Below are 19,127 nucleotides of genomic sequence, written 5' to 3' on the forward strand. Positions count from 1 at the left end.
CAACGACAAAAAAAGGAAAAAAAAGAATTCACTAGTGGATCTGAAAAAGGTACAAACAATTTTAATGAAAAAAGAGTTATAAAAATAAAAATAGTTAGAAGTAAAATAATTATTTTTTAAAAAAAGAACCAAGTGTCCTGGCAAAAGAAAGAAAAAGGTAAGGAGAATGGAAACCGAGAAAGAAGAAATTAACCAGTTTCATGGGCCGCTCTCCCTACCGAACCAGTCCAGTCATGCGCGTGCATTGGCAGAAAAAAGAGAGAAATCGGCCCAATAGCCCTGCTTTTACACAAGTCTGCTGTTTTTCTTCGTTTCTCCCGTTCAGCTCGCCTATACGTTCGATTCGGCCGTTTTCTGCATCAACGGGGCCAAGCAACCACCGGCGCCGCCGCCCTACTCCCAGCTGGGGGGGGGGGGGGGGGGGGGGGGGTGTTTTTTTTTCACAAATTATTGGGTCCGTTCCTGCCTCTTGCATTCTAGGATGGCGACGCTGGGGAATCTGAAGATCAAGACGTCGACGTGCAAGAGGATCGTGAAGGAGCTGCGCTCGTACGAGAAGGAGGCGGCCAAGACCGCCGACATGAAGGAGAAGGGCGCCGATCCCTACGATCTCAAACAGCAGGTGCTGACAAGCCCCTCTGATTCTCAGAGCATTCTTCTTCTACTACTATTTTTTCCCTCTTGACGCAGTTATTGACCCCACCCTGCCCTAGTGGTTGCAAAGCAACGTAAGATCATACTAGTATGTTGTGTTGCTGAAGGTTTACATTACAATACCTGCCACTGGTTGTGATCTGATATGCTTACAATTCTTATAATAGTATTGCTCGCTGGTCTTTCAGTCTGCATCTAGTTAGGTAATACTTCCGGATTGATGTGCGGTAATTGGTGGTTCAGTTTAGCCTTGGAAAAAATAGTATGGTTCATGGGTCTGAAGTTTCTGCCTTCCCATACATTGAGAGGCGACGCCATGTTAATGGATTGTCGCTGAAAATTATATTATGGTAAGAATTACATCCTTGAGGCTGTAAGGATAGGAGTAATTGGTTGTTGATCATCGCATTGCTGTTTTCTTTGTCCTAGGCTCCTAGCATTAAACTGATCTCTCATTTCTCAGATGCACTGCATTTGTCAGGCCACATGAAGCCACTGAAGTGGTTTTCTCCTCTTCATGTAACAGAGATTGTGAAAAGTCATTGTTGAAATTGTCTGCTGTTCTGATCTCAGGACTCACAAGTCTGTCTGAAACTTGAACTTCACCTCTACAGGAGAATGTTTTAGCTGAGTCAAGGATGATGGTCCCAGACTGCCACAAGCGACTTGAAACTGCACTGGCTGACTTGAAAGCAACACTGGTAAGACATAAAAATTCTGTGTCCGTATCCTTAAATATTGTGCATTATTTTCTTCATCCTTTTCAAGGATTGTATCAATTGCAGGCTGAACTGAAGGAGTCAAATGAGCAAGGTGCTGAGATTGGAGAAGCTGAGAGTACAATCGCAGAGGTTGAAGCAGTTGTCAAGCCAACAGAAGATTAGACTTAAAACTCTCAGATTGCTGAACTGTTAGCACGCATCGTGTTTTATCCTGTCGAGCCCTTGTGAGCTCATTACGAGATGTGTAAGGCGTGAACTCCTGTACTAGTATCATCACTTCTACCTTGAAAATTTTAAGATGCTGTCCGGAATTGTATTTGCTGCTCTGTGTGCATGTTCTTCAATCTTACATTGCCAGGGAATGCCAGCAGGCATGTCTCGTTTCAGTTCCCAAGTTCTAAGCATTATTGCTTCGTTACTGTTAGCACGCATCCATTGTTTAGTGTAAATTGAAATCAAGAAAAATGAACAATTGTGAATACAAATGAAATTTGCGATGGTCGATGGTAATATATTGTTTCTATTGCATTATCTCCAAGAAATCAATTTTGTATGTGGTAAAAGAAGTGTACACGGTATCTTGTGCAGGATTGCACAACACAGTCAGTGTTGGTTAAGCTTGGTTAACTTGCATAGGTATAGGTATAAATTCTATACATCGTATTGCTGTACAATCTTCTATCATTTGTGTGTTGTTTTGGCAGATATAACTAATTGTAGTTTCCTGTTAGTAAAGGGGAGAAAGGAAAAACACTTTACAAAAATGCCTCTCGGATCAGCCGTGCAAATACTCGTGATGACAACCGGCTCAAGACATCAGGTAGGATCTTCGATGAGATGCCTGGCAACACAGGTAGAAGCTCTTGCACTACAGACACCATGTTTACGTCCTGCCAACGACGACAATGAATGTCAGCAGCCTTCAACATTGGTTCTTAGTAAAATGAAAAAGAAAAAAGCAGAGCTTAGCACTCATACCCCGCCCACTGTTGGAGTTGCAGTCCCAGATGTTAGGAACTTCACAACCTTCTCGACATTGTTCAAGATGACCCTGTCTTCCTCCGTGATAGTTGGAAGCAATGCCCTGGCCCTAACAGGAACCATGCTGAAAACTGGGGTCGTGTTTCCTATCCCGAAAGATGCAGCAATCTGGATTAACTGCTCCCTTGAAATTGCATCAATGGCTTTCACAATCTGCAGTGCTCAAAATAAGAAATCTTTAGTCAGAAATTTTGAATGAGCATTTAACTATATCAAGGAAATTAATATGTCAAGTACAACTCCTGGTCCATAAATAATTATCAGCTGCTATAGCATAAGAGCTTACCTCATCAAGAATGAATTCCCGAAAGAAGTTCCCCCTCTCAGAGAGTAGAAAAGCAAGAGCTGCACGGGCTTTAACCGGCTGCTCAGGCTGTGCTATGGCCATTGGAAATACAGGAACCAAACTGGTGCTAGGTTGACCTCCTAAATCAGCCAGATCAGCCATGTTTCCCTTCAAGTTCTCCCCACCACCGCTCTTAGCTGCACGAATAAAATTCTCGAAAGCTTGCATAACATCAATGAACCTTTCTGCATCGAAAACACCAGTTTTGCCATATATGGTGTAACGCAAGGCACTCCTTAGCCGAGGTGATTCGTCTGTTAGTAGCCTCTGATATTGTCAAATAAAACCACAGATTAGTAATATGGAACTTTAAAGCAAATCCACCATCAGAACTTCTTTGTGCCTCCTATGTGTGTTTCTTTGATAGAGAAGGAGGAATGTTTTAGTTGGAACAGTGTCCATGTACATGGTAGAAATGTATGAGGAGTGTGCAAAGTTTAAATCAAAGGTTGAATGCGGACCTGTGCAATATATGGGTATGCTTCATCCACAATGGCAAATTCAGGATCTCCCACCAAAGCTATGCCTTCTAATACTCCAATGGCTCTAATAATCAGAGCAAAATACGGAGGTATCCTGAATGGATAATCAAAAGTTATTTGTGCTAGATCTGCTGCCAATTCTTGAAAGTTAATATTCTTGGCACCGCCTCCTTCAAGTGCCTGATCAAAAACCTTGGCCAGTACAGGCAAGATAGGATCCAAGTTAACCCCTTCAGGGATAAAACCAAGCTTCACAAAGTCCTTGACAATTGCATCATAATCACGATGAATAAGGTGAGCTATTGCTTCAATCATTCCATACTTTTGATCATCTGTTAGTTTTGTTACAAGCCCTGCAAAGAAAAATTACACTATTTTATTCATTTTTTTCATGTGCTTAAAAAATGGGAAAAAAAACATAGCAAAAGTAGGCTGATCGAAAATCTAAGGGCACAATTAATTTTCTTTTGAAACTTAGTCAGCAGAATTCTTGCTAAAAGCATACAAACAGGCTATTAGATGCTACTGAAAAGGTCTGCACTTTTCATGATTTAATCTAGTACTAGTGTGCACTGCTGTAGGTACTAGTTAGTAATGCAGAGTGAAAGAAATTTCTTAAACGAATATCGTTGTGTCATTGTAGTAATAGTAAAGCAGTCATCTGTGCCATAAAAATATCTGTATAAAGTATAATATTTGTATATAATTTTATGAGAAGCAACACAAAATACCATAGTTGGACAAGAGAATTATTTGTGGATTTTCAAACTAGATGACCTACCAAAATCAAGAATAGCCAGCTTTCCATCAGGTGTTCTAATCATATTGCCTGGATGTGGATCGGCATGGAAGAACCCAGTATCAAGCAACTGCAAAGAACAATAAATATAACATGAAGATACTTTCTTTAAAAAAGGTGACTTGAGTGCATGCATATCTTCAATCATGTAAGATGGGAATACTATGGGTAAGATGGTGAAAATTGAAGAACATTATTCCTTACCTTCAGCAAGTGAGTTCATGCATATGTTCGATCATATAAGATGTGGATAGTATTGTACAGAAAATGCTTTTGAAACTAACCTGTTTCAGATAGCAAATGACTCCTACACTGACCAATGATCCAACATCGTCCTCTGTGCTCTGTGACAACTTCTCTCCCTCTATCCATTGTGTGGTAAGAACTTTTCTAGATGTGTATTTATGGTAAGTCTTTGGTACAACAACCTGGAAGATTTTTCAAATAATTCACAAGTGAGTTTTGACAGTGAAACTAACATTGAAATGTTTTACTCCGTAACAGTATAGAATATAGATGTTATAAAGATCTTGTTACATGACTTCCCATTTCCACAGGGTAAATATATGACTACCAAAGCAATTACCTGTGGAAGATCTTCTTTCATCACTTCAGCAAAGTAGGTGCCATTTTCCCCTTCATTTACATAATCAAGTTCTTCAAAAAATCGAGCAGCCCACTCATCTACCAGGCCAACAACATCAACGGATACCTAACAGTATTCAGCAATGTTTCAGTTCGAATTATCAAAGGTAATATCTCTGCCAATTCTCCCCAAGTAGATCAAAATCTTACCTGTGGAAATCTCCTGAGTACCAAACCCAAGTTTCTAATGATGAATAAATCAATGGTGACAGTCTCAAGTACAAATGGCCTCTGCACTTTGACAGCTACTAGTTCTCCTGTTTCTTTCAAGCGGCCCTTATAAACCTGTCCCAGAGATGCTGTAGTACGATGCATAGGATAAGTATAGTCAAGGAATACAATTAGTGTGGCAAGCAGAGAGTGCATAGCTATCTAGTATAATTACCTGCAGCGATTGGGGAGGGGGATAACTCAGAATAGATTGCTTGCCAAGGCTGACCAAGCTCTTCTTCCAGAAGTGCCATTGCTATATCATCTGGGAATGAAGGAACCTGGACGTTGCAGTAAAAATCCCCATCAGCAAGTAGGTATATGCTATATATATGCGGTAACAAAGGAAAAAAACATAATAAAAGAACTATTGAGGCAACGTTACCTTATCACATAATTTCTGCAACTCAATCATTGCTGCAGGGGACAGAATATCTGGACGTATACTTAGCGCCTGCCCAAGCTTGATGTAAGCAGGACCCAGAGACGTCACGATTTCTCTCAGTTCAATTGCGCGAGCCACTTCATTCTGTCGATGAGCATGTGACAGAAACAGAAGAAAGACATAGTGATCAACAAGCACATTTTACATGGTTTTAGGGAAAGCACCACAGCTGCAGGAAGGAATACGATAGGTACCTCTTTGAGTTTCTTGTTAATAAGATCGGATATTAGATGGGAGATGAAACCACCGGCAACAGACAGCAGCTGCACGACTCGAGTGGCGACGGCCCTCGGACGCTTGCCCCAGTAGGCTGATATGATTTCAGGGCTATACACAAGAGGCAGCCCCTCATTGTTGTCCGCGGATTCTACCTTGAACCAAGGAAGGAAGAAAAACAAGGGAGTTCAGTAACAACCTACTTGTACACACGTTAATTAACGTTGTGGTGGAAGTGATTTTGATGTTATGTAATTGGTAATTGGTTACAGAAGAAGAGAGCGCGCTGAGTGAAAGGTTAACGAAAGTGGACAAAGGAGGTTGCAGTATGGACGCACCTCGACGAGGCGGAGGCGAACGTTGTCATCGGCGAACTGCTCGTCGCGGAGGTTCTGGCCGCGGAGACCGCGCATGAGCGTGGCGAGCTGCTCGTCCTGCTCCATCTGCTTGCGCACGCGCTGGATCTCCTTGGACACACCTCCGAACCTCTGCGTCATTCAGACGCCCATTCAGACAAACAGGCAGGCAAACATCTCAGCACGTACGAGAGCATCGGACCGCACCGCAGGGTTGGAACTTACGGTGTCGGAGAGGTCATTACGGGTCCTGGTCCTGCCGCGAGAGGAGGAGGAGGTGGAGGTGGACGGCTTGGGCTCCGTGGCGACGGCGCGGACGCGTGGGAACTGTCCTCGGCGGCCGGGGAGCGCCGGGAGGTGCGCGACGCGGCCGAAGCCGCCGCAGTGCAGGAGATGCGACGCCGCCGCCGCGGCCTCCATGCCGGCTGGACTCGGCCCGCAGCTGCCGCAACAGCGTCTCTGGTGGGCGGTGGGAAGCGAGGCCGGCGTGGCAAGCGTGGAGCGGGCAGGCGGCGAGGGATGCGATGCGATAGAAGGCAACTGACTGACTGGACAAACGTGAAGTTGGTGGTGGTTCGGAGAGAGCAGGAATTGGGGCGGGGGGCGGGTCGGCCAATGGGTGGTGGCAGCAGCAGGCCACTCAGCGGAAGCGGGGTGGTGGCTCGCGCGCGGCCACGAGCGCGGGGGCGCTGCGCTTGTGGTGGCGCGCGCACTCCTGCGTGCGCGGCTAGTGTGCGGGACTCACTAGCGCATGGACGGCGCGGAGGCGGGCACAGCGCCCGGGACGGACAAAAAGAACGCGTGGACGGTGGTGGAACTCCCGTCGTCGTCGACGGCGACGACCCCACCGTGAGATTTCAGCAGGGGTGCCAGGTCAGGTGTGTGAGTGGGTTCACGCTTGCGATGTGTCCGCGTTTCGTTCGAACGTTCAGCTCAGATCGCCAACCACATGCTACCTGAGCAGCACCTACCTCGCCTCTTACCACAACAAACTAGGAGGCCGTAAACGATCGTGAATTATTTATTGCTGGCTGGTTTGGTGTGGGAGAAAAACACGGTTCCCGGATGGAAATTTACGATCGTTTACGAGCAAGCGAACATGCTGATGTTTTTACTGTTCATGTTAGAAATCACTGTTCATTCTAGAATGTTGTGAGAGCAAAACACTGCTCCGGCTGAAAAAAGAAGCCGAATAAGCCGGCTTGTAGCTCAGCTGAACACTGCCTAGGTTTGAACTTACGCCCAGTTCGTCTTGCTGGAAAAACGGCTGGCGCGCTGATGCTAATGCTAATTTATTGTGAAAAAAAAATATTGTTATTTTACTGAAATGATACGGCTGATAAGTTCAAGCGAATAGAGCCTTAAATATTAGTCCTGGTCACTTTATAGATTTTTAACGGTGTGCCCTAGCATTTGAATTGTACTGTATGTGCATGAGTGCCTCTACAGACTCAGGAGTAAGGCCCTGTTCGTTTATGCTGAAATTTGATTTATACTGGTGTTTATGTTGAAATATTATGAGAGAAAAACACTATTTCATGACTGAAAAGTAGTTTAAGCGAACAGGGCCTTAGTTGGGGACCTTGTATGATATTATTATTTGTTACAAACAGTGAGCCATCAATCGTGCCTACTACCTCTGTTTTGTCCACGTACATAGCTGAAGTGTCAATTATTTTTGGAATGGCGGGAGTATATCATTATACATCGATCAGACCATAAGACTGATGAGTATGAGTGTATGACGCGGGTAAATAGGCTTAGGTGAGTGCATGCACACTTTTGGAATCAAAGTTCATTTATTCCCCACATATAATATGTGCTGTATAATCGAATTGATTCTAGCTACCAACATCTACAACTGATTGTCTGCTGTGTTCCTGGCCGGCATTTAAAGGGACGGTTCCATGAACAAATAAAGCTGATACTGATGCATGGCAGTTAAAACAGAACAACATGGATGATCACATATATTAAAACTTCACATTTCTACAAGAACATCGCTGCCAGTGATTTTACAAACATGGGTTATCACAGCTCCGCTCGCCTACAATGGACAGATTGACTTGAATGCACCATGCAGCAGCTCCAAGGCACATGAAAACAAAATCCCTTGTGCCGAATAATACGTCTCACTTCATTTAGTTTTTGCACTAGAAGTCCCATTCTTTTCGATGGCTCGCTGCCTTGCACGCTCCATCTTCCGTTTACGCCATTCTTCGAGAGCTGGAGATGTTCACACAAGATCATCAGTTCAACAGGTTCACAAGAAGGGCAAAGGGCAGAAAGCTGCCAAGCTGTTCTAGCAAAGCACTCTATTCCAGAATTGCTAACTGCCGTGCCGACACTGGAAACAAAGTTTATTTCCCACATATGCTGACTTCAATGCTCGTCATTTTGCCTTTATGTATGTAAAGTCTAACTGTATATTATATGTTCGATTCAATTGATTCAGTTTCCACCTACAACTGGTATTCTGTTCCTGGGAGGATATTCTTGCACAAGACAACAAAGGGCAGTCGGTTAGAACTGCCATGCTATGTATCTCTGAGTTGTAAATGCTTCTAGATATAAAAAGAAAAGAATCTCCAATTTTTTGTCAAACCGGTGAGATATAAGGAGACAAATTATTTTGAAAATGTAATAAATTGTAAATCAAATAGAGTTACCATGACATCATTTTTAAGATTGTGATGCATTAACCATGCATGAAAGCACAACGGTTCAAATTATCCCTGGTCATTCTAAGGAATGGACCATGTTTATCCAAATTATGTTTTGTCCAAAATTTGCAACAAGTAAAAGACTGAGCAGTGAGTTGAAGGAAACCTTTTTGGCTACTGCCATCATTCCCCGCCCTTAAATCCTTCAGCCGTTTTGATAAATCAACGGCAGCAGTCTGCTTAGGATCTTCATCTGTCGCCATGCCATGCTCACCATAAGCTTCTTGCTCAATTTCCTTCACCTATGTAACGATCAACAAGAATTCTCAAAAATAAGGTATTCCATGCAGCAGCATGGTGTGTATCCCCATCTCTATCTCAAATAACTCACTATAAACAAAGTGCATGGAAACATACTCTTCTGATCAAATCCACAGGCTCCATAGCACGACGCAACTCCTCAGATTCCCATATATACCGAAGCTGAGCTGCACAATAGTAGGATCCAGTACTTAAGCTGAATTTAGTTATCAAATAATAGAAACGAGGCGCACAATAACAACGTGAGCAGAATTTTGTAAGGAGAACCCATGATAGAATTCTAACACTTACTTACAGACTTAACGAAGCACCAAAAAGGCTAACTCCGTCAAGGATCTAGCAATTGGGCTGAGAATGCTGACAGAGGGGGTAACCCTAACAGAGGCATTTTTGGAGCAAGCACAAATGCACAATCTTAGAACTCATGAGGGACTCAGGTGTTCGGATTTGCAAAGATGGATCAATATCGACATGTCCTATACCGAGCGGAGCTATAATCAGAAGTTCTTACCCCACGTTTAATTGGAAGAAAATCCCCGAATTTTGGTAGCCAGTGAACCGTACTGCTCAATTGGGACCAAACCGAACACACCTCTCAATCCATACATCCCAGCCAAAATGAGAAATTCAGGGCGAACACGAGGTCACGGAACCGTACCGGAATCAAGCCTGTCCCCGCCGGCGATGCGCGTCCAGGACGAGAAGTAGTTGTGGAGGAGGAGGGCCGCAACGAGGAGGTTAAAGGCGCACACGGCGATGGTGGCATTCTTGTACGACAGCCTCGAGGCCGCCGCCCCAGCTCTCCAGTTAGGCTGCGCGTCCATCCCCTCGTCGGCGCCGCCGTGGAGCTCGCCGGGGGAGAAGGAAGCCGACGAGGCGACGAGGCAACCAGCCCCGGATCGGCTGCGTTCTGCAGCTGTAGCTGTACCTAACCAAAGCAGCAGCCCAGCGCACGTCATCTGGGCCGTCCGCCCGCTCATCCAACGGTCCGTATTGGCTGCGCTGTAACGGCTCCAGTGGGCCTCGGTCCAGTAACGCGTGGGACTGGGTTGGGCCACGGCCCACGGATTGGCAGATGCGGACGCCCCAAGGCCCCAAGCCCACAACCCTACCATTCCTTTCTCTCTCACCGTCGTCGTCGTCATCGCCACCCCCACTTGGCCCCCTCGTCGCCTCCTCCTCCTCCGACCACCACCGTCCACCGGCGACAAGGACAGCAACGATGCAGGCGGCGGCGTGGAGGCGTCACCTCCTCGATCACCATCTCTCCCCTTCCACCTCGGCCGCCATTGCCGCCTTCAGATCCGCCTCGCAGCCGGGGCTCGCTCCCCAAGGTAGCTACCATTTCCATTTCCCTTCTCCGCACGCGTGCCCCTCCCGCCGGATAGATAATAGATCTCAGAGGCAGTTGCCTTTCAGGGTTGTGCGGAGCGGATGGCGCGAGGTACATGTCGTCCGCGAGGGCGCCGGCGGTCAAGGGGTCCGGGCATCTCGTCCGCAAGGGCACCGGAGGGAGGTCTTCTGTGAGGTGAACACTCGGACTCCGTTTCTTCCAGTTGATTGCTCCTGAATTAAACGGCCATACGTGTTGCGGCGGCTTGTACCTGGTTGGCCCTCTGGGTGAGATTGAGCTAGTGTTGTGAATTTGTGATCTATTTCAACTGCCAAACATAGATGGAGTGCCTAGTCAGCCTTGTCATGACCTTTGTGATGCTCAGATCATCAGATCATGTAGTTCACAGAATCACACTTGGCAATGCATGCACCAGATTGAGTTCGTTGATTGATTGGTGTGGTAGCTATTGTTTGAAATGTTCGTACCATTAACTTTGCCTGATCTGAAATATAGTGAGGACCCTATAGAATTCTGTAGCCTGGAAATTTCTGAGTTACAGTTCCACTCACGGTTACCGTTGCAAGAGTGTGTGGTGATATATGAAAACCTTCAGTAATCTTATTACTAGTGTTGCTAGTAAGCTCTTTCTGGTTGATGTTTTCTTTGCAATTGTTAGGTTGCTAACAATTTATGACCTAAGTTGTTGGACTATGTCATCAGGCAAAGTTGCTGCCCTTTATCATTTTGAGTACCGACTGCTTTCGTAGCTTTGTGTGTTACAGGCAGGTGGATACCTGTGTTAATTCGTGATGCATATTGGTTTGCTCATGTTAATCAGTTTAACCATGTAGATGATGCATTAATCCATGTGCCTTTTGAAGTTGTGACATATTTTAGTGGATGGCATTGCTTGGTTTGGTTTTGCATGGAATCTAAACCGTTGCAACGTAGCCTGAGCTGTTTTTCGTATTTTGCAATGCTACAGTACCGTTCATCTTTTGCACTGTGTCTCCAAAACTCAAAACATGAAATTAGCTATTTAGGTTAGAGTACATATGTGTGATGTGCTTATTTCTTGGTCCAGCATGATAGCTCCATCATCACATCTCCCATATCTGTATGCAAACACTAGAAATTTCCAGTCATAGTTTATAGTTGTCTTAATCATGTACCTTACCTTGGTTTATAATGAGCATATTTTTTTGCCTTAATAGTGGAATTGTAGCCACGGTGTTTGGAGCTACTGGGTTTCTTGGGCGTTATCTTGTGCAACAACTTGGTAAGACTATGATGCTATATAAATTGAATTTATGAATAGAAGGGTTACTCAAACGTTAATTGTTGTGCAGCCAAGATGGGATCTCAAGTGCTTGTCCCATTCAGAGGTTGCGAGGATTCTCATCGCCACCTGAAGATTATGGGTGACTTGGGTCAGGTAAAACAGTAAACAAGTAGATTACTGTGTTTAGTAATTAAATCCTTTTTTATTTATTCATCCTTTTGACTTCTGGCAGATTGTGCCGATGAAATACCATCCAAGAGATGTTGATTCAATTAAGGCTGTTATGGCCAAGTCAAATGTGGTTATTAACCTCATAGGTGTGTTTAACTTGGTACATATATTGTATTCAGCTTTTCATGATCACATCTTATTTTGACTTTGTTAACTCCGTTTCAACAGGACGAGAGTATGAAACAAGGAACTTCAGCTTTGAAGAAGTAAACCACCATATGGCTGAACAACTTGCGACGGTATGCCCTGTCCATTTTACTTTCTGTTTCAGATCTGCTATCTAAATATGTTGGCCTTTTTTCTGGAAAGGGAAAGTATGTAACCTATTTCTGCAAGGGCCATTTAAAATTAGGATTCGATGGTGCCCAGCCATAGTGAAAAAACTTGAGCCCTGGGACCCTGGCTCTGGGCCTCTGGCTCACGTATGCACGTCACATCATCACCAATCTCCCCAGTTCTCTTGCATATGACTGCAAGTTTAGGTTGCCACTTGACAGGATCGTGTAATTCATGGCTGTTGATTTTCATTGTACCTGTGTAGTTGGCTTAGGCTAGGTTGCACCCAGATCTGGCATAACAAATCAAAGATATATTAGCCTTTTCTAGTCTGACATTGGGTAACTGTAGCTGGCTTTTTGGTTAAGATGAATTCTTCTATCTCACTTTTGTCTTTCTTTTTGTAAATGCTTGTAGGGTTTGAGTCGCGGTCTCCTCGCATTGCACAGACGAGGGTAAGGCTTGCCACTGGCACCCTTCCCCAGACCCCGCACAGAGCGGGAGCTCTCTGCACTAGGTACGCCCTTTTGTAGGGCTTAGCTTCTTGGTTCAGTGTAGAGGATGTTGCTTTAAAGTATAAAGTAAATAACATGTCTCTCCTCTCACTGAGCCATTGCGTCATTGGTCTGTTAGTTTAGGGCTATATTGGCAGGTTCTGATAAGAATATAACTGCTGCTTGTGCATGAGTTTTTGCCCTGAGGAATTTTCTGATTAATTTCGTCATCAAGCCACTGCCCTGAGGAATTTCCTGATTACATAATTTCATCATCAAGCCGCTAGCTATTTATGCTGCATAAACAATTGGGGAAAAAATCCAATCATTTATGTTACTTATGTTTGCAATATGAGAATACAACTCGTGACAAGACTTTCAGTGGTGCCTGGCTAGTAACTGGATGTTCTGTTCTACACAGATTGCTAAGGAGCATGGTGGTATCATGAGATTTATCCAGGTTTCTTGCCTAGGGGCATCACCGTCTTCTGAATCTAGAATGTTGAGGACAAAAGCCGCAGGAGAGCAATCAATCTTGAAAGAATTCCCTGAGGTGATAATTTTTTTTCAGCTTTAGTAATTCAGCAGGCTATGATAATTATTGTTCCAGGACCATCCAAAGGCCAAAGCCATCAGTAAATTGTATCCCTTTTCTAAGCAATGAGTTTAACCAAAATTTTGTTTATATCCATCGACAGGCTACAATCATGAGGCCTGCTACCATGATTGGCACAGAAGATCGAATTTTGAACAGATGGGCACAATTTGCAAAGAATTGGGGTTTTCTCCCGCTTGTTGGTGGTGGATGCACAAAGTAATTGAGCTTACCTGTTGACTCTCCTCCTGATGCCTGACCTGAAAATGAGTTCAGGACATGAAATGATCTTTTATGCATGTTAGAAGTTCTTTGCCAGCAGGTAAATTACATAATGTTTCCTTTTGCAGGATTCAGCCTGTTTATGTAATCGATGTTGCTGCTGCTATTGTCAACTCCCTCAAGGATGACGGTACTAGCATGGGAAAGATATATGAACTTGGGGGCCCTGAGATTTACACTGTCCATGAGCTGGTAACTGTTACTCCAACCTTGTCCTGATGAATATATTTTAATTTGCATATGTGAAGGAAAAGGAGATGTGACCGTGATTGATTATGACAGGCTGAGCTGATGTATGAAACAATCCGTGAATGGCCGCGATATGTCAATGTTCCTCTTCCTGTTGCAAGGGTGTGAATTTAATTACTAGTAAATGTTGGCCAGAAAACTGGGCATTAGGTAGACTCTTGTATTGACTTCTGTGGTTCTCAGGCTATTGCTTCCCCAAGGGAAATGTTGCTCAACAAAGTGCCGTTCCCCCTGCTAACCCCTTCCATTTTCAACCTAGATCAGATCAATGCATTCGCTGTAGACAACCTCGTGTCTGAAGATGGTGAGGATCTCACTTACAAACCGAGCAATATCTTGTTACGCTTTGCTCAATGCACCTTGCTCAAGTATTTCCCATACATCCTCTGCAGCTCTCACCTTCGAAGACCTCGGCATCATGCCTCAGAAGCTGAAGGGGTACCCGGTGGAATACCTCGTGTCGTACAGGAAGGGTGGGCCAGCATTCGGCTCGACGGTTAGCGAGAAGATGAGGAGCTCCGAGATGTAGGGGCCTCGCCCTGTCTCTGAAGACACTGTAGATTCATGATCATTTAGCTGCAGCCATCCATCCCCGCTGCAGCCGCGGCTGCCTTACCGGTTGGAGCAGCAGGACCCAAATTTCCATGCGTGGCTCCTGCTCATTGCCTTGTTTATTTACACCAATAAGGACCCAAATTCCGTGAAGTGAAGAGAAGAATCGTTCCAACAATTTTACGGCTGAGGTTTCACACAGCATGATATATATAACCCTTGTTTCTGGATACATTGTTCGTTCTGTCCAATTGTTCTGCTTGGTACTCTGCATATTGCAGCTGCAGCTGCAGCTGCTTCTGCTCTGCTTGGGTTGGCGCGAACGGAAACGGGAACCCTGCAGTGCAGGCATCTGGGACTCTCGAACGGTGGGCTGCATTGCGTTGACAGAATCTCTGCAGCGCTGCGGAAGCTGCTCTGGAAGTGTCTCCCAACAACCAAGCTGACTGCCTGACAAAATCTGCAACGCTGCAAAATCTGATCTGGTCTCTCTAGTTTTATTTAAGGGTCATTGGAGTTGTTACCGTTTGACTGTTACTGTCACATGACTAGAACTCGTCCCCATAAGGCCATACTGAAATGGACGTGGCAACGTACGTTTTTGAACCAGCAAAGATCACCAGTGGCGCCATCATGAGAGATGGATGTGCCACCTACATGGACCAGCAACAATCACGCAGTGATCACATCCATCGCTGCTAATGTGCCAGTATGGTTCTGGTTCCCGGAGCCATTCAGCCATCAGTCACGCAGCTGCCCTGCCAGTGCCACTGGAATACTGGATCTGAGGTGATGCGTCAACAGACTCACGTACCACGGCAGTGTTGGTCACGTTTCCATTCTCGGCACGTTTGTTTGATCGAGCTACTCGCTCCTTCCCTAAATAAGGGCACTTCTAGAGTTTAGATGAATAGATAAGGTTAGTGAGAAATTACATACTGCCTTCGTTCTGAAAAGAATGTAAATCTTACTTTTCGAGGTAAAATTAGTGTAGGTGCAAAATTATGCATTTACATTTCCTCCATCATTCTCCCCATAGGTAGAAACTAAAAAACAATAATTACATTCTAGAATGTTCTTCCCATGAATAGATAGAGGAGTGGTAGTTTTAACTTTTAATAGGTGAGTTCTATTGGAAAAGTTAATCTCGGCTCTACAATTATATTCTTTTTGAGACAAAATTTGAAATACAGGATTACATTTTTTTTTGGATGGAGTATATGCCCCTATAAAGGTGTACTCCGTAATCATAGAGAGAAGTTGAAAAAAGACAAGTGAAGTTGGTTTATCTTATATGTAGAGGTGCATCTATTTTGGGAAAAAAAAATTGAACTCTAGAAGTGCATTTGTTATGGGACGGGAGAGTATCTCGTTTACTGCTCATATGTACTAACCATTGCAACAAATTCTGTTTGCGTACGGTCACAACAAATTTCTATCCGGTTCACGTACTGTTTGTTTATGCCATTTTTTTATATAATCTCTTCCCACGACGGCATAGACTTGTAGTCATCGGCAGTGTGGTTTAGTTGTACCCTACGACGTACGCACTAACCTATAGACCTCACCAGCATGCATGGTTGGCAGATTATTGTTGTTTCTCAGACTGCTGACCATGATTGTGGGATTTGATTCATCAACTGTTTTCTTTATTTATGCACAGGGTGTCCATTCTTCAGGCCTTGTTTAGTTCCAAAAAGTTTTCCCAAAAAGTACTACGTAGCCATCACATCGAATCTTGCGATACGTGCATGGAACATTAAATGTAGACGAAAAAAATTAATTGCACAGTTTGGTTGGAAATCGTAAGACGAACGTTTTGAGCCTAATTAGTCCATGATTGAATACTAATTACTAAATAAAAACGAAAGTGCTACAGTAGTCAAATTCCCAAATTTCACCCAACTAAACGCAGCCTCATTTGCAATTGGCAGTACATCAATCAGCCATCCAGATTGTAAGCATCGGCTGATGGCGCCTCAGCATTTTTAAATAAAGGTCATCCCATCCCTATGAAAGTCAATCAGCAAGCCCCTCCTGGCTCCTGGTCTGTGGACAAATGCAGAGCCTTGGAAATATTTTCAATATTCATGGACGAATGAAGTACTTGTTTTGTTTTCAAGGTCATTGGAGAACAATGGCGGATCCAGACCCCCTGGGGCTTGTTTTTCGAAACTCAGTCTATACACAGGCGCTCTTGTGCTGTATTAAAAGGTTAGAGAGGAAGAAGTGAGGAGAAGATGAAGACAGACAGAGAGGTGGGAGAGGAGGAAAAAGAAGCAACAAGACTTGATGCTAGGTCTGCTCCTGTATATGGGAATAAAAACTCCCTATATATATATATATATATAAACAATCTTCCAAAGATATTGACACGCATGTGGGAGTTAGTCACGAGCGACATATTATTTCAAGTTCTTCAATCTATTTGGTTGATACCATGACCAATTACAGTTCGGTGGGTCTTGACCCTATACTGCATGTGACCATCGACCAAGAAAAGAGCAAGAGGTAGATAACGTTGTGCAAGGTAGCTCAACCACGTACTCCCTATATTTTTTTCATGTTGCACTACCTTTGTTCTAAATTAAATATTATATCCTTTAACCATTACTTTTTAAAAATTATATTTGCTAACAACATAAGATTTATGTTTTAAGTTTATTATCAAAAACATATTTATAATATATATAATTCACATCTAAGGAAACTGTCGGGTTCATAAACTCGGGGTCCCTCACGAACCGGCTTCCTAACAAAAGCTCGGCCCAGCAGGCAATGTTGCAAACAACGCACACCTCATGGGCCGGCCTAAGTAGCTGAACAACAGGCCAGAATGACGATCTAATCACCGACCGGAAGGTCTGGTCGAGGAGGAACGGCGTTCGTTTCCGACTCTGGCCCACCTCGTCGACCGGAGCACTCGCTTCGGTCAACAGCCCGCCTCCGAACGGCCTCTTCGACGAGAATGCCTGGCCAAAGCACTACTTCTGACTCCGACCCGTGTGTCCGACCGAGGATGCGATAAACCCCTGCTCACTGCTCTTCTCCGACTAGCGCGATCAGAGCCGACTGGGACCAACCGACCGAGGACGCCCACTCGGTAAGGACCAGGGAACGAACGGAGAAAGCAAGGCAGGGTGCACAAGTCAAACCACAATACCAGGGACCGTACCCTGTACACCTGCAGAAACAATGCTCTACAACCTCCCTGGCACGATAGAACCCAAACAGTATTGTAGGCGTCGACATTTTCCCCTACAGTATTGTGGGCGCCATTAACTCCCATAACGTAAGGCTCCCACCACATGCCTCTGGGCATCGACAGTATTGTGGGCGTCGGCATTTATCGTACCAGGCGAACATGGTAAAACCCCTTGCATGCCTCAGGTATCAACAGTATGGCAGGCGCCGACGTCTGCCATACCCGAAGAAGACAACCCAACCTCCCACGTGCATCTGACATACAACAGTGTTGTGGGCGCCTACCATCGTCCTGTACCCGCCGCGCGTGGGCAAAAAGGCTTAGAAGCATACGTACTCTCTCTCTCTCTCACTTGTAAGGCCATCCCCTTCATCTATAAAAGGGGATGTGCTCTCTCCCATTCAAAAAAAGATCATCCAAGTTCATGAAGATTCATTCAGATTCATCAGATCGATCAAGTTCACTAGTTCACAACCACAGAACCGCCAGGTTTGAACCACAAGCACACGCTTGAACACTTAGCATATAGCGGGGCTCCTATCACTCTCGGCCCTTCCGACCAGAGTTCGACCGGACCTCTTGTACCCCACATCTTTCTCCTTCTCGTTTGTAACCCCACTGCAAACTTTGAGCACCTAGGCTCAAGAATAAAGTCACCGACCGACTCGAACTGGACGTAGGGCACATTGCTTGAACCAGTATAACCCATGTGTCATTGAGTGCTAGGCCACCTCTGATCACAACGTACGACAAAACTACAAATATTTATTTGTTGGTCACTTTCTGCACCGACAGTTGGCGCCGTCCGTGGGAAAGACGTTGTACGTTCAATAATTTTTGGTCATCGGATGGCCCACTTTTTCGCCACCTTCGCTATGGCGGGCTCAAGCGATACGACTTGCTTCGGCTCACTAGAGTTTCCTGCACTCCCGCCTATTGGGATGTGGGTTCCACCCGTCACCGAGACGTCCCAGACCTTCCTCTTTGGAAGCCTGGACTTCATCACCGACCGACTCGGCGTACTACGCCTCCGCGAGGAGGCACTCATTCCGGCGCCCATCGGAGGGGCACCCTCCATTGTCTCTGGGACGCATAATGACTTCAACGACGAGGCATCTGCGCTTCATTCCGAGCAAACTCTCTGCTCAAATCCCGCTGTGAGTAATGTACATGTTGTTATTTACTTACTATTTTCTATTTTTGCCAATTATCCAAAAGGACCCAGCTGTCCCCGCCACGATCGGTTCCATACGGCCTCGCGTCTCCCGCGGATGCGTACGCCCAGGGACTCTGAAGGATGCCGGCGCCGCCCCCTCTCACGTCTGAATTCATGGGGATGGCAAGCTATGCTCCCACCTATTTCCTCGACCTCATGGATAATGATGTTGAGAGTGATGACTCCAACATCGACGACATGGCGCCTAGCCACCGTCCGTCCCGGGAGTGCGCTATGGCGGATGCTCCGAGACAGCCACCGGCGGAAGCAGTGCCCTCGCAGACTCATGCCCCTCAGGACCCTCGTGTGGAGACCCCCGCGCTCACATAGGAGCACGGCGAGGAGCTATGACAACAGTGGCTGAACCAGCCGCCGACAGCGCCAGCACGCTTGGCACCCCACACTACGCTCTATGCATAAACCGGCGAGCGACGCCCGGGGTCGCACCCGTCGGGTCCAGCGCAACACCATGGATAGGGGGAACGATCCCCCATAGTTCGCTCGGGCCA

The 19,127-nt window shown here is 45.4% G+C and overlaps 4 protein-coding genes across 5 annotated transcripts; 2 read left to right on the forward strand and 2 right to left on the reverse strand.

Moving 5' to 3' along the window:
- The first annotated feature begins 441 nt into the window (after positions 1-441).
- LOC136468022 (tubulin-folding cofactor A-like) lies at positions 442-1,678 on the forward strand. Its single transcript, XM_066466875.1, has 3 exons — positions 442-622; positions 1,269-1,355; positions 1,440-1,678. Exons 1-3 carry the CDS (start codon positions 482-484, stop codon positions 1,536-1,538), a joined length of 327 nt encoding a protein of 108 aa, XP_066322972.1. The 5' UTR covers positions 442-481; the 3' UTR covers positions 1,539-1,678.
- A 198-nt stretch (positions 1,679-1,876) lies between these two features.
- On the reverse strand, positions 1,877-6,519 carry LOC136468021 (uncharacterized). Its single transcript, XM_066466874.1, has 13 exons — positions 6,142-6,519; positions 5,899-6,048; positions 5,539-5,715; positions 5,285-5,428; positions 5,075-5,180; positions 4,840-4,988; positions 4,631-4,756; positions 4,329-4,472; positions 4,027-4,114; positions 3,225-3,598; positions 2,704-3,030; positions 2,355-2,570; positions 1,877-2,266 (listed from the first exon to the last, which is right to left on the reverse strand). Exons 1-13 carry the CDS (start codon positions 6,334-6,336, stop codon positions 2,132-2,134), a joined length of 2,331 nt encoding a protein of 776 aa, XP_066322971.1. The 5' UTR covers positions 6,337-6,519; the 3' UTR covers positions 1,877-2,131.
- Positions 6,520-7,857: 1,338 nt separating this feature from the next.
- LOC136464842 (uncharacterized) lies at positions 7,858-9,874 on the reverse strand. The gene is made up of 4 exons (XM_066463785.1): positions 9,559-9,874; positions 8,997-9,067; positions 8,746-8,881; positions 7,858-8,142 (listed from the first exon to the last, which is right to left on the reverse strand). The coding sequence occupies exons 1-4, from the start codon at positions 9,857-9,859 to the stop codon at positions 8,054-8,056; spliced, it is 597 nt and encodes a 198-aa protein (XP_066319882.1). The 5' UTR covers positions 9,860-9,874; the 3' UTR covers positions 7,858-8,053.
- Positions 9,875-9,960: 86 nt separating this feature from the next.
- LOC136464841 (NADH dehydrogenase [ubiquinone] 1 alpha subcomplex subunit 9, mitochondrial-like) lies at positions 9,961-14,424 on the forward strand. 2 transcript variants are annotated; one of them, XM_066463782.1, is made up of 12 exons: positions 9,961-10,234; positions 10,320-10,428; positions 11,451-11,515; positions 11,586-11,671; positions 11,751-11,835; positions 11,918-11,988; positions 12,941-13,072; positions 13,218-13,333; positions 13,465-13,588; positions 13,679-13,747; positions 13,829-13,949; positions 14,038-14,424. In XM_066463782.1, exons 1-12 carry the CDS (start codon positions 9,976-9,978, stop codon positions 14,172-14,174), a joined length of 1,374 nt encoding a protein of 457 aa, XP_066319879.1. In that variant the 5' UTR covers positions 9,961-9,975; the 3' UTR covers positions 14,175-14,424. The 2 variants fall into 2 exon arrangements, with proteins under 2 accessions (XP_066319879.1, XP_066319880.1); XM_066463783.1 differs by having other exon boundaries at positions 10,102-10,234; positions 10,309-10,428.
- The last annotated feature ends 4,703 nt before the right edge of the window (positions 14,425-19,127 follow it).

This window comes from Miscanthus floridulus, chromosome 7 (assembly GCF_019320115.1).
Source record: "Miscanthus floridulus cultivar M001 chromosome 7, ASM1932011v1, whole genome shotgun sequence".
Taxonomy (NCBI): domain Eukaryota; kingdom Viridiplantae; phylum Streptophyta; class Magnoliopsida; order Poales; family Poaceae; genus Miscanthus; species Miscanthus floridulus.

Bases quoted from the DNA above. Each gene is read 5' to 3' on its own strand.
- LOC136468022 (XM_066466875.1), top strand. From the start codon at position 482: ATGGCGACGCTGGGGAATCTGAAGATCAAGACGTCGACGTGCAAGAGG. The intron at 623-1,268 runs GTGCTGACAAGC...TCACCTCTACAG, and splicing joins CCTACGATCTCAAACAGCAG to GAGAATGTTTTAGCTGAGTC. The intron at 1,356-1,439 runs GTAAGACATAAA...TATCAATTGCAG, and splicing joins CTGACTTGAAAGCAACACTG to GCTGAACTGAAGGAGTCAAA.
- LOC136468021 (XM_066466874.1), bottom strand. From the start codon at position 6,336: ATGGAGGCCGCGGCGGCGGCGTCGCATCTCCTGCACTGCGGCGGCTTC. The intron at 4,989-5,074 runs GTAATTATACTA...ATCGTACTACAG, and splicing joins CCCCTCCCCAATCGCTGCAG to CATCTCTGGGACAGGTTTAT. The intron at 4,757-4,839 runs GTAAGATTTTGA...GAATACTGTTAG, and splicing joins TACTCAGGAGATTTCCACAG to GTATCCGTTGATGTTGTTGG.
- LOC136464842 (XM_066463785.1), bottom strand. From the start codon at position 9,859: ATGACGTGCGCTGGGCTGCTGCTTTGGTTAGGTACAGCTACAGCTGCA. The intron at 9,068-9,558 runs GTACGGTTCCGT...ACTATTGTGCAG, and splicing joins CGGGGACAGGCTTGATTCCG to CTCAGCTTCGGTATATATGG. The intron at 8,143-8,745 runs GTTTCCTTCAAC...GAACATCTCCAG, and splicing joins TGATGGCAGTAGCCAAAAAG to CTCTCGAAGAATGGCGTAAA.
- LOC136464841 (XM_066463782.1), top strand. From the start codon at position 9,976: ATGCGGACGCCCCAAGGCCCCAAGCCCACAACCCTACCATTCCTTTCT. The intron at 13,334-13,464 runs GTAATTGAGCTT...TTCCTTTTGCAG, and splicing joins GTTGGTGGTGGATGCACAAA to GATTCAGCCTGTTTATGTAA. The intron at 13,748-13,828 runs GTGTGAATTTAA...TGTGGTTCTCAG, and splicing joins TTCCTCTTCCTGTTGCAAGG to GCTATTGCTTCCCCAAGGGA.